The sequence below is a fragment of the Plasmodium falciparum genome (assembly GCF_000002765.6).
Source record: "Plasmodium falciparum 3D7 genome assembly, chromosome: 12".
Taxonomy (NCBI): Eukaryota; Apicomplexa; class Aconoidasida; order Haemosporida; family Plasmodiidae; genus Plasmodium; species Plasmodium falciparum.
In genome coordinates, this window is record NC_037284.1 from 1,757,153 (window position 1) to 1,772,500 (window position 15,348).

Sequence of the window (15,348 nt, forward strand, 5' to 3'; positions counted from 1 at the left end):
TAAGTAAAATATCAAATATATAATTTTAAAGGATAATATATTAAATGTAATATATGCAATTAAAAATTGCGACAACATTTGAATTATACCTAAAAGTTTGCTTTTCTTTTAATTTGTTGATGAATAAACAAATAGTCTTATTTGGGCACAAAAAAAAATTAATGAAAAATTAAAGAAAAATTAAAGAAAAAGAAAAGAAAAGAAAAAATTGAAATAAAATAAAATAACAAACAACAAAAAAAAAAAAAAAAAAAAAAAAAAAAAAAAATATACACATATATATGTATGTATATATATATATATATATATATATATATAATATTACCATCTTTCAAATATATGTCATTGATTGTGCCTTTATTATTTAAAAGCCCGCCAAGTCCTTATTATAAAAGTTAATTAAATTAGTAGTTTGATCTTTCTTATCAGATATATATGAAGGATGATTATATTTGGCATATAATTTATAATATTGTAAATGCTTAATATTTTTTTCTTGTTGATCACTTAAAGGTACAAATTTCAAAGGAGGGGTATAACCTAATTGTAGTTTCCTTGCTAACAATTTTCTTAATACAAATGCAACTTTTTCTAATTTGTCTTTTATCATATCATGTGTGACATTTTTATTTATCAAGGAATATACAATTTTACACATGGATCTAGTTGATTTCATTTCTAGATGATGAATAGAAATAGACAAACCATTTAAAAGATAAAATCTAAAATATGAATTATTACAATTTAATAATTGTTCTAAATGTGTATGTAAAAGCTTCTCTACTCTTACTCTTCTTCTATTTACATGATATTTTATAGGATCTAATATATGATTAGCTACATTAGGTATTTTTTCTTTTATTATTTTGGAATTTTCTAATTTTTCTTTTCTTATTTTCATTCGTATTCTTGATACAATTTCATCATATTGATTTTGCTCACAAATTTTTTCAATTTTATTAGAAAATCTACCTTCATCTTGATAATAAGGTTTTATATCTTCTTTAATAAGAAAAGGGTCATTATTCTGTTCACAATTATTTTTCTTCTTTTCGTCTTTACTTAATTTCAAAGAATTTATAATACTTTTCGCTTCTTTTACTGGATTCAGCATATTATTCATTTTGAACCATCTGATTTTTCTATCTATATCACATTTTTTAAGATATAAGTTATTCATATAATCATATTCTGCATGTGTTAAATCTTGATAATTTGATTTACTTTTCAAGCTTTCATAATCAAAAAGGGAATTATTGTTTGGATTGTTATCAACATTCATAAAATTATAATCATCCATATTATCATTCTTCTCATTTTTGCAATATTCCTTCTCCATATTAATATCATTTTTATTATTCCAATTTTGTTTCATATTATCATATATATTATTAACACAAGTATTATTATAATTATTATCTGATAATGTATTCACATTTTTACTCGAATTATTATTCATATTTTCCTTTCCTTGTATTATATCTAAAATGGGTGCATCCCTATTCGATTTATTATAAAAATTATTACTATTATTATTATTACTACTACTACTACTACTACTATTATTATTATTATTATTATTGGTTATATTATCCGTTCTATTTTCGATTTTTCTTCTTATTAAATAATTATCAGCATCACTCGCAAACTCCAATTCTTTATCTTTTAACACATTTAAAGTTGGATTAAAAATTTTATTTATTTCTTCAACCTTTGTTCCATCTATATCACTTTTTTTCTGTTGATGAATATATAACTTTCTCGCATTCTCATTAATACAATTATTACTTGGTATATTCCCCTTTATTCCAACAATATCAGAAAGTTGTTTTTCAATATCATCATTTTCAATTATTTCTACTAAATCATCAGTATCCTTATCTAAATATTCTTTCTTCATATTATTAACACACCAATACAAATGCTTATTTTCTAAATCTTCATATTTCTCTTTTCTCCTTCGCCCTTTGATTGTTCTAAAAAAAAAAAAAAATTTCTTTTTTGGAGACAAATTTATGGTCTTCCCCAGTTTTACAAAACTTATCATTTTAAAAATTAAAAAAATTAAATGTAAAAAAATGAAAAAAAAATATATATATATATGTAACTACATGATAAATTATATATACATATATATTATGAATTGTAAAATGAATATGTTATAAAAAAAAAAAAAAGAACAAACAAGAAAAAGCCTTTCTCTTTTTTTCTTTTTTATACTTGTGTATTTATTATTTTTACTTATATAATGAATATACGGTATATATATTAAACCATATACTTAATATATATTAAATATATATATATTAACCCGTATGACATTTAATTAATATTACATTTTTAATGCGTACTAAAAATGTATATAAGATTAATTATATATTTTTTTTTACACAAAAAAGTGAAATGCTAAATATTATACTAACATTTATACTTTATAAATATTTATACAATTTTTTTTTTTTTTTTATTTATCTACATATTTATAACTAATATATTTGAATTTTTTTTTTTTTTTTTTTTTTTTTTTTTTTTTTTTTGTGTATTATTTCACTTGACGTTTTTTTAGACCTATATATAAATTTAAATTAAATAAAAATAAGAACGTCTATGTGTACGCAGCAAAACTGAGTTCTTATTAAAATTGATACATAATTATATATATATATAAATAATATATATATATTTATATGTGTGGTAATAAATTTAGAAAAGTAAAAATGTATTGATCAAAATGAAATATAATATATTAATAAAAGATTATTATATAATAATAGTATGTGGATTATATATATATATATATATATATATATATATATATTTATTCTTAAATTAACTTTTATTGCATACTATCAATATGTACAGATGAATTATATGAAGAGATTAATTAAATAAAAAAATATATTGCATATATATATATATATATATATATAAATTTATGAATGAAAAAAAAAAAAAAAATAAATATATATATATAATATATATATGTATAAATTCAAATCCTTAATTAAAGAGTGAAAAAATAAATATATGTGTATTAATTAAGTATATTAATTAAAAGTATGAAAAAATAAATATATGTATATTAATTAAAATATATTCAGGTGGAAAAAATAAATGCATATATATATATATATATATATATATATATATATTCTAGTTATTCATTGAATATGTATATATTTATATGGATGTATTTTAATTTTGGGAAGCACCATGTGCTATAATATACATATATATATATATATATGTTTTTTTTGAATTAATTATTTTTGAACATCATAAGATTTGACTATCTTAATTTTTCTTATATTCCATAACGCTTTGATGTGTCTTTCTAAATCCTGCTCGATTGCGTCCAATTCTTTATCCTTCATATTTTTCATATAAGGAATATTTAAAATTTCAAGATCATCTATGTCCTTTTTATTTTGTTCATTTTCATTTGTCATATCTTTATTATCATCAAACATTATATTCTCATTTTTTTTCAATATATCAGATAATTTGTTTTTATTCCAATCTTCTACATTTTGGAATGTGTCATTATTTAACCTTGTATTATTGAATCTTATATTATTGTTGAAAATATACGTGTCATTATATGCGATATTATTATCTTCGCCATTATTATCCGTATGATCTATAGTAACATCATTCTCTATAGGATCTATAGTGCCGTCATTTTCTATATGATCCATAGTAGTTTCATTCATAATATTATCAATATTTACATGCTTTCCTATATTTTCCATAATATTATCATTTGCTATATTATTTTCATACATTTTGAGTGAATTAAAATTCGAAAAGATGTCATAAATGTCATTATTTCCAAAAAACATATCATTACATATATTATAGCAATTATCAAATTTATCTTTCCAAATATTTTTATTTATATATATGTGTTCCTCATTTTTAATATTTGTTTTATCAAAATTAGTATAATATAATAAATCATTTTCTTTATAATTATTTTCTTCTTTCATCTGTATATTATAATTTGATGTATTATAATTTGTAACCGCATTTTGGTCCACATTATTTTGAATTGTATATTTGTCAATGTTATTATCGTTATTATTAAAACTTGGGATATTATCATAATAATTGTATTGATCATAATCTATTGTGTTTTGATTAATTTCTATCGCATCATCTAGAATACTTTTAATATTCAAATGAGTATTATATTCAAATTCATCATTTTCTTTTTCGTTTATATATTTTGGAGATATGTTTTTATTCTCATGAGGAAAAGTATTTAAAGTATTAACAATAATTTCATTATTCATATAATTCCTTGGAGGATTTTTATAAATAATATTGTTCATATTATCCATATTATTCTTACTATTTATTATATTTATATTATCATTACTATTATTGTTTATCGCATTTTCAGGATATCCTATCCAGTTGGTGCTATTATTTCCTTCATCACATTTATCAACATAATCATCCTTAACATACAACATAGTATTAAAAAAAGATGCATTCATGATATTATCAGAAGTTGTAGTAATAGTTGCAGTAGTTTTGTTTGTTTCATTTCTCATACTTTTATTTATTTGTCGATTTTCTTCATTCGATATATTCATATATATATTAACTTCTTGATTCATTAATTTATTACTTATGTCATTGCTTCTAAATAAAGTGTTTGGACAAAATCCTGAGGCTGTTGTGTTCGTATTTGAATTCATATAATCACTTATTATCTTATTATCATGGTTTCTAAAGGGAATATCGATAGAAGAATTATCAGTATTTTCATTAACCTTTGACAATCCATGGTTATACGTTGTGTTGTAATCATTTTGAGAATTATTATTATTAGGGCAATTATAATTATTAGAGGTACTACATTTATATGGTAATTTATTATCATTCGAAAAATTATAATTATATATAAAATTATGATCATATGAATTATTACATTCATTAGAAAAATTATTTTTATTCTCCATGTTAATCTTATATTCTACAGAACCAAATAAATTATTATCTTTACACTTTTTATTCTGATCTAACATTATTGTATTAACATTGTATGAATTCCTATTTTTCTGGTAATTATTTTCTGTTAACATTTTGTTATTCTCCTTTTGGGGAATATGATATTTATTGATCTCATTGTCAAATGAATTGCTACAAGCATAATTTTTTTTTATATTTTCCTTAATGTCATTTTTCTTGACTTCTTCACGTGGTTCGATTGAATTTTGATGTACTTTTTGTAATTCTGTTGCATGGAATAGTTTTTGTTGATTATTGAATAAATGTGGTGTATTCTTTGAATATTTTGGATGAAAAGATTTGTAAATATTTTTATTTTTATTTTCAAGGAATGTATCTCCATTAAATAAATGTGTGTTTGTAAATTTTCCTGTGTTAGAATTTTCCACAGTCATAATATTATTACTGCAATATTGATTAAAATTATTATTACTATTAATATTATTTATATTATTATTATTATTATTATTATTATTAATATTATTATTATTAATTATATTGTTGATTTGGTTACTTTTATTAGTATGATTAATATTTACATTAGAATTAGTTTTCTTTTTATTATTATTATTATTATTATTCTTGTTATTGTATTGTTTGTTTGCTCCCATATTACCCTTATTGTTCGCACTTCTATTATTATATTGCCTGCTCCTATTAGGTGGAATATTTAAAAAGGTTGTACCTTTGTTCGACAAGCTTTTATTTATCATATGATTTGGTATATTTTTTGAAAGTGTATTACTGGGTCCAGTTAAAGGTTTTTTATTGTTATATTCGACTATATTATAATTATTATTGTTACAGTTATTATTATTGTTATTATTATTGTTATTATTACTGTTATTATTATTGTTATTGTTATAATTATTATTATTATAATTATTATTATTATTATTGTGGTTATTCGTACTATTCATATTAATGTTGATATTAAAATTTTTCATATTTCCAAAACTTTGTGAAAGATTATCTGGTATTAAAAACTGCCCAGTTTTTTTGAATTGGATTTTTAATTTCTTAAAATTGATACTAACAGTTTTTTGCACTAATTGAAATGTAGAATATAAATTTGACAACTCCACAAAGGCATATCCATCTTGTCTGTCAATATTTACTACAAACCCATTATCTAGATGTAAATTAATAGTATCTCTTAATTGTATATTCGAAATGTCTTCACTTAAGTTAGATACATAAACACTTCTACCATATGAATTATCTGGTCTTGTACTAATATCAAATCGGGGACCGATGTTAACTTTTTCATCATTACTTTTTGAATTTTTGTTAATTTTATTCATATTATTATTACTAGTACTACAGCTACTATTATGATTATCCTTCTTATCATGATTAGAATTATTCTTCTCCGTTTGTATCCTTGCTTTTTTTAAACAGTCCATTATAGAAATACCCATATGATATTTTAAACAAAAACGGCATTTCATAGGACAATCATTTCCTCTATGTGAAACGTTATGACAATTAGGACATACAAAAGAATTATTCGGACATAATGGCATAGGGTGATCTAAGGAATCACAACTTAAACATAATCTTCCTTGAATAAATGCTTCCAACATTTGTGAATTATTTAATATAACTGGTCTCTCAATACTCATATTTTCATTTAATGTTTTTTTTGAAACGCTACTATTAAAAACATCTTTTTCATTTGATGTATTCTTTGTACAATTGACATTAACACAATTATTTCCACCATTAAAAAAATATACGCCATTATTATTATTATTATTATTATTATTATGTATAATGTTCATATTACTATTTATACTATCTTGCATATTCGTTTTTGTAATAACCAGGGAATTGTTTAAACTTGGATTATTTTCATATATCTGAGATATATTATTCATATTATTCTTATTATTAGTAGTAGACCTATTTGTATCATTAAACATTTTTGTTACAATATTATTTGGTACATTTATATATGTTTTATTCCCAAATAAATTTACATTATTTATGTTATTCCTACAAGAAGAACTATCCTCTATATTTCTCACATTATAATTATAAGGTACATTATTATTCTCATCCTTCGGTTCATTCATATATGTGTACTCATTTGATATAATAGAATTCATATTATTTATTAAATTATTATGCTGTGAAATATGTACACCTAAAATATTTCCATTACCATTACCATTATCATTATCATTACTGTTACCATTACCATTATTATGTTCATTTTCATCCATTTTATTATTATTAATATCACTATTCGTATTATTAATTATATTAGACCCCAATTTCTCCTCATCCTTTTGGTCTACATTATGATATATATTATTTTTCAAGGTATGAATTGTACTATTCAAATTAGGTAAATGATTTTTTTTTTTATTACTATACTTTTTTTTTTTTGTATCAATATTTTCCTTTTCACTTATATGTTCAATTACATCATTTATTTCTTTTTCACCTTCCATACATGTTTTGCATTTTTCTAAATCATTCATGATATATTTAGTACCATCCATTGATATGCTCTCATTTTGATTAAAAAGAAATTTATCTATATCATCCGGCATATCATTTTTTTCTTTTAAATTATCATTCATATTATCTACTAGAATATTATTTTCGTTTGTACTATTATTTTTTGCTATATTAAAATTAATGATGTCATTTACATTTTTTTGCATTAAAAGATACTTATTTGTATGAACAGGAATATTAGAAGTATCTTCTCTGATATTATTCTCATTCATAGTAATATGAGAAAACGGAGTATTTTTAAATATATTTGTGACATTTTCAACATTATTATTATTATTATTATTGATATTATAACTATTGATACTATCATATAGGGAACAATTCGTTCCATCATTTATACATTCACTTTTATTATTATTAGCATTATTTTTAGTTTTATTTTTATTATTTTTCCTATTCATATATTTGTTCCTATAGTTCCTATTATTTTTATACTTGGTATTATCATCGCTTTTATTTTTATTATATTCATTATGATATATATTCTCATTTGTAAGTTTTTTTAACTTATCGCCATTAATTGTACTCCTATCATTTATATAATTATTATTACTTTTAATATTGCCTATATTTTCCGTTGTCTTATGTATATTATTATTTTTATAATTGTTTATTATTATGTCAGGGTTTATATGTTCAATATCATTTTTTTTAATAAACATTTCATCTATATTATATTCATCTGTCCATCTTTTATGATTTTCATTAGGTACAAGATAATTCTTTTCCTCACATCCCAAATTATTTGAATACATCATATTATTATTCATGTTGTTTATATCCCACGTGTTATTCATGTCATTTTTGTCAGAAACAAAATTATTTAAATAAATTTCCTCCGATCTTTTTTCATTTTCTCCTTCAGACAGTTTACAGTTAGATAAAGATACATTCACCTTATCCCATATATTCGTGTTATTATATCCATCCTCCAATTTATTTTCAATACATTCCATATTTATTTCATCAGTATTATATACTCCTTCTGTTTTGTTCTTATCAACAATGTCTAATGAATTATATTTTTCTTGAATATCATATCCTTTTTGAGTAATAGCACGATTATTGTGAGTAGTATTATAATATATAATTTTATTTTTCTTGCGCTTTATAATTTTATTACTCCTAATAATATAATTAGTAATATTCCTACTGTTACTATTATCAATATTATTTATGCAGCTATTATTATATATATCATCCCTAGTACCTAGTCCATTATCATAGTTTGTATATATTGCTGTGTTATAAATGTTAGAATTATTATCTACTTGATTTTTAAAATTTATAGTATCACCATTATTATTATTATTATTATTATTATTATTATTATTATTATTTATAGAACTTATGTTTTTTCTATTTAATGGTGTATCTATCCTATTTGTTATGGTATTTTCTAAATATCTACTACCCTTTTCACCTAAAAATACTGTATCCTTATTACTGCTTTTAGAAGTAAATTCCTTCGTTTCATCTTTCAATAACATATCATTATTATTTTTATCAACCAATTTAAATATAGTTCCATCTTTATTGCAGTCAACATTTTTTTCTTTTCCAATATGAGAATTGTTCATATTTATTTCTTCATTTGTAATGTATGCCATTTCATCGTTACTTGCTTTTCTATTCTTTGAGTATTTGTAATTCTTATCGTGTATATTATTTGTTAGTGTATTTTTATTCATTTTTATTTATTTACTTATAAGGAAGAGGAAAAATAAATGTATATACGGCTATACAAAATATATGCATATATAAATGTAATATATAAATATATAAATATATATTAGAAATGATTATTATATTATATTATATTATATTATATATGAATATATTCATATCTTAATTTTATGGATACATATAATTGTAATTATATATATATATATATATATATATTTATGTACATATACATAATGTATATATTTTTCAATATATGTACAGGAAGGGCAAAATTGGTGTATTTCTTAAATAAAAAATATAAAAATTTTAATTTCATATAATTATGTACAAATAAAAATGAATAAAAAAATATTCATCTATACACATTTTATAAAATGATAATACTCAATCCATTCTTATCTCTATAGTCATCTCTTTAAATTGTTTTCAATATATATATATATATATATGCATAATATAATATTTTTATGTGTAACAAAAAATCTAAAAAGAAAAAATATATCTTATATTTATGAATCTTCATATTAGTAGTTTTTTTTTTAATACATGTACATTATTATAAAAAATGCTATCATTTTTTCTTCAGTTCATTTATATATTACATTTAATAGAGGTATTCCAAAAGTTTTTCATTACTAGACAATATATGTAAATTATAAATTTATTCTATTGGGCGATATAAATGTATAATCATAATAAACAAAATTGATATATATTCTGGATTCAAATTATAAAAAAAAAAAAAAATTTATATATATATATATAAATAATTGTTCTAATGGAATACCTCAAAATTATTTAGTCAACTCATAAGACATATATATTTATATATGTATATATTTTAATTTTATGCATAAAAATTTATTCCAAAGAAAAAATTAGGATCTTTCATATATATATATATATATATATATATACTTCCTATATTGTATATAATACTATAAATTATACTTGAAAATAATTATTTGTAATTCGTTTTATATTACATATATATAATAGATATAATATATAAGCTATTCTCCACATACATGAATATTTACTTTAAATTTATGATATCATATAAAAAAATACATAAGCACTTTATATATATAATCATAATTATCTAATTATTATAATTATTAATTTAATATTAATTTTTTTTTTTTTTTTTTTTTTTTTTTTTTATGAGTCTCTAAATAGATAAAGCAACAAAATATATAATAATACAAGAAATATGTATATATATATATATACTTAAATATATTTCATTGAAATATATATTTTCATATTATTAAAGCTCAATAATAAAGTATATATATATATATATATATATATATATATATATATATATATATATATATGTATAAGTCTTAAAATTGAAGGTCCTATAAAAAATAAATTAATACAATAAATTAATTGACATAAAAAGTACTCATATAGATATGCACAAAAAATAATACTTCATTTTTTTCCATAAAAATAAAATATATACAATATTATATATATATATATATATATATTTATATTAATCTTTACTTTTTTTGCTGTAAAATTTTACATTTATATTTCATAATTCATTTTCAAAATCTCTGAATAGAAAAATATAAATATTAGTATCTACACATTTTCTGTATTTATACATTAAAACTTACAAAATTTAAGCATTGTTAATACATAATAATTATATTAATTAGTAAAAATAAAAAAAATTATCTAAAAATATTTGAATGAACGTAATATTATTTTTTTCCCAAAAAAAAAAAAAAAAAAAAGAAAAAAAAAACAAAAAAAGTGAAAAAGAAAAAAACATATATAGATGTAATTACTACATAAATACATGCATAATTATATATATATATGTATTTTTTTTTTCTCCTAATATATCGATTTAAATACATTTCATTTTGAATTTTAGATTTAATCTAAATATAATTAAAAAATAAAGATTACGCAAAAAAAAAAAAAAAAAAAAATGGACAAAAAAAATAAAAAATAAAATAAATTTTTATAGAAATATAATCTCATAAAAACTTATATATTTTTTTAGTAAAAAGGATATAATATGTCAAATATTAAAGGAAATATATAAAACATTTACACTCCATAAATAAATATATAAATATATAAAAATGTATCATCTATATTGAAAATAAAGAAAAAATTATTCTATTTTTCATCCATGAATTTTTGAAGTGTATTAAAATTGTTACCAAAAAAATAAAATATGTATAAATGAATAATTATTTATTATTGAAAGAATATTAAATAAATAAATAAATAAATAAATAAATATATATATATATAATATATGTATGTATGCACTTTTATTATTTTTTTTTTTTTTTTGTAAAAAATTCAAAAAAAAATATTTTCAAGTACACGAAAAAATTAACTCATTTTATATCTACATATATAATAAAACATACATGTAATTACTATAGTTAAGTAATAAAAAAAGTTATTTTCTTAAATAAATTTATTGTATATATAATTGTAATTATAAATATATATTTTTTATTATTCATATGCACATTTACATGGATTTGTTCTATAAAAATAAATTTAATTTAATTTTATTAATATTATATAGAAATTAATTTTTCTTATATAGTACACAAAAAGAAAATTACAACTTTGCTTTTTTTTTTTTTTTTTTTTTTTTTTTTTTTTTGTTTTGCATAAAAATATAAATGAAAAAAATTATATATTATTCATAAATACATATTTATATTCTATTGAATATATATATATATAATATATCATGCAAAAATTTTTATGTGTTTATATACATAATGCCAACAAAAAATATATTTTTTTAACTATATACTTATATAATTAATAATGAAAAAAAAAAATAAAAATAATAAAATAATAATAAGATAATAATAAAATAATAATAATAATAATAATAAATATATAAGTTTATTTTATATTCTGAAAAGATAATAAATATAATGAAAAAAAAAAAAAAGAAAAGAAAATTAACACATTCCATAAATATATATATAAAAACATACTATCAGTTATCAATTACTGTAAAAAAGAGATACATGAAAAAAAAAAAAAAAAATAATAATAATAATAAAAAAAATGTATTCTATATATAATACTACATCATTATATATATACATAGCTATATAGAATAATCTCCAAGGAAAACAATGTATACATTTATTGTTACAATATAACTCTTAAGGGTTCAAGCATAATAATGTTGTATTATACTAGTATAAAAAAATTTCATTAAAATGTTTTGACAAAAATAATAAATTTATAAAGAATATAAAATTCTATGATTTTATGCGCAAAAATGTATATTTAAAAGAGTTCATGTATTGGTTTTAAACAATATCATGTTCAAATGTATGAGCATAAAAAGGTATACACATATATATATATATATATATATATATGTATGCATGTATGTATATATATATTTACATATGTCTACATGTTCCTTCTTATAAGAGGATGCATAAATTAAGTATAGATATGAAAATAATATTTCAAAATAATTATGTATACATAAATATTACTTATATAAACTAAAGTATGTATATATATTTATTTTCTGTATAACACCATATATCATAACTTAAAACTTTTTCTATCTTTTATATTATATCATATACATATATATATATATATATATATATATATATACAATATATATGGACAATTATATACAATTATACAATAAGTAAAATATCATAAATATTTCATCACGAAATAAAAGTAGGGGAATAAAAAAAAAAAAAAAAAAAAAAAAAAAAAGGAACATAAGTTATATTTAAATTGTGTAAAAAGAAAAATATTGTAAAAAAAATTATGGAAAGTAAAATTTATAAATAGTTTTATAAAATGTTTTCAAGATAAAATATGAAAAGAGTAAATAATTAAAAAAATAAATTATTATATAAATAATGATTAAAATAAAAATAAAGAATATTCTTATGTTTACGAAATTACATTATAAAAATGTCATTCATACAATGACAGGATTATAATCATTTGTATAAATTAATAGAAGAAAATAAAGTTAAAAATAAAATATAATTTAAAAAATACAAAGTAAAAAAATATAAAAAAAGTAACATATTATTTTAAAAATATAAAATAAAAAATGGACCTATATATATTATATTTTTATTTTTATGTTAAAATATATAACTTTTTTTTTTTTTTTTTTTTTTTTTTAATGATCAGACGTACAGTTATGAAGAAATTTTGGTTGGCTATTGGGGGAAAAAAAAAAAAAAAAAAAAACGAAGGTACATACGCATAAGATATATGCTTGTTATATAATGTAGCTAGCATATACTTGTATAATATATATATATATATATATATAAAATTAATAAAAATTCAGAATATGTTCATAAACAATGTCATATAAATATCTATAAATATCCAAAAAGAAAGAAAAAAAATTTTAATTTTAGTTTGGATATATTTATATATTTTTTTCATTTGTGTGTGTGTATAATATGGAGTGAATATTTTTATGCGAAAATATATTTAAGATGCACTTTAAAAATGTACTTATACCTTTAATTGTTTTTTTTTTTTTTTTTTTTTTCTTTTCTTCAAGTCCTATAATTAGGGGTAGTACACAAAAAAAAAAAAAAAAAAAAAAAAAAAAAAAAAAAAAAAAATTCTCATTAATGTGCATATGTAGATCTCTTGAAAATTAAATTATTTCAAACATATATATATATATAGATATAGATATATAATTTGCGTACACAAATAATATATTTTCTTGCATATAAACCTCATTTTGTGATATAATGGAAATAATACATGTGTATAATATTAAAACACTCTTTTTCATATTTAAAATGAAGTGAATATGTGATATTTTGTACATAAAAATAATATATATATATATATATATATTTATTTATTTATTTATTTATTCATTTAAATATTTTCCTTTCTTTTTTTTTTTTTTTTAAATGTTATTTGGAATAGGTAACATTTGGTATTCTAATAAAATTATTCAAACAATATGAAAAAAATAAAAAAAATCGTAGTATTCTTTATATATATATATATTATATATATTATATATATTTTCATTGACATTTTTTTAATGCTCAATTATAATGATATCAATTGCATTTTAATTTACTCAATCCTATATGTAATTAATAAAATGTGTATATATACATGTAAAAATTCTTTTCATATATATATATATATATATATATATATAATACATTATGTGTTTTGTATATACACATATAATAGTTACATGCAAAAATACTTTTATTCTATTTTAATTAAGAAGTTAATATTATTTGGAATTATTATTTTTAATAACAATAATAGAGAAAAAAATATATAGTGTTGTATCGTAAAAAAATCGAACAAATTATGTACTAAAAAAAAAATTTATATGTATAAACATATATATATATAATATAATATAATTATAATTACATATAAAAATAATAATAATAACAAATATATTCAAGATTTTTATAATATAAAATAAAAGGAATATAACATATGAAGATATTTCTTTTATGTATTATTCAAATAAAAATAGTGTAATTTTTAATAATAATTTAATTCTTTGATTTTTTTTTTTTTTATTACAAATCAGAGTTTTATATATTTTATTATTATATTTGAAATATAGATGGAGTTTCTAATGGTTCATTGAAAAATATATCGAAGGTATTATCTTCTTTAAAAGGTGTTCCATTATTATTTATATGTTTATGAAAAAGTTCCCAATCCTTTTGATTTGTATTTGATTTAACTTCTTTTATATTACTTTCATTAGTATTACGATTATCATCTATATGATTATTATTAATATTATTAATATTTGTATTACGTGATGTGTTACTATGTTCTCTATCCATTAAATTATTAATTGGTGTTTTTATAATATCATTTTTATTATGTTCTTGATTTACTTCGAAAACATTATGAAACATGTCATTTATATTTTCATATATATTTTTACCAAAAACTAAATTATTCTTCGTATTTTCCTTAATCAATTCATTGTTTTTAAGTAATATATTTTCCGTATTTAAGTTCATGTTTTCATTATCTGGCTGATTTGTTTTTTTTATAATTTTCTCGTTATGTTGTATCAAACAAGTTCCTTTTATTTGC

At 18.5% G+C, this 15,348-nt stretch overlaps 3 protein-coding genes across 3 annotated transcripts in view; all 3 read right to left on the minus strand.

Moving 5' to 3' along the window:
• Positions 1 to 364: 364 nt before the first annotated feature.
• Positions 365 to 2,047, minus strand: PF3D7_1241300 (ribosome-binding factor A, putative; the record flags this gene model as incomplete). The annotated part of the gene is made up of 1 exon (XM_001350765.1): positions 365 to 2,047. The coding sequence occupies one exon, from the start codon at positions 2,045 to 2,047 to the stop codon at positions 365 to 367; it is 1,683 nt and encodes a 560-aa protein (XP_001350801.1).
• Positions 2,048 to 3,263: 1,216 nt separating this feature from the next.
• Positions 3,264 to 9,239, minus strand: PF3D7_1241400 (RNA-binding protein, putative; the record flags this gene model as incomplete). Its single annotated transcript, XM_001350766.1, has 1 exon — positions 3,264 to 9,239. One exon carries the CDS (start codon positions 9,237 to 9,239, stop codon positions 3,264 to 3,266), a length of 5,976 nt encoding a protein of 1,991 aa, XP_001350802.1.
• Positions 9,240 to 14,843: 5,604 nt separating this feature from the next.
• The window catches only part of PF3D7_1241500 (conserved Plasmodium protein, unknown function), a gene marked incomplete at both ends in the record, with an annotated part of 1,263 nt that continues 758 nt past the window's right edge, over positions 14,844 to 15,348 (minus strand). Inside the window, one exon of the mRNA XM_001350767.1 lies at positions 14,844 to 15,348. This exon is cut by the window's right edge and continues 758 nt beyond it. Coding sequence (XP_001350803.1) covers positions 14,844 to 15,348 — 505 coding nt within the window.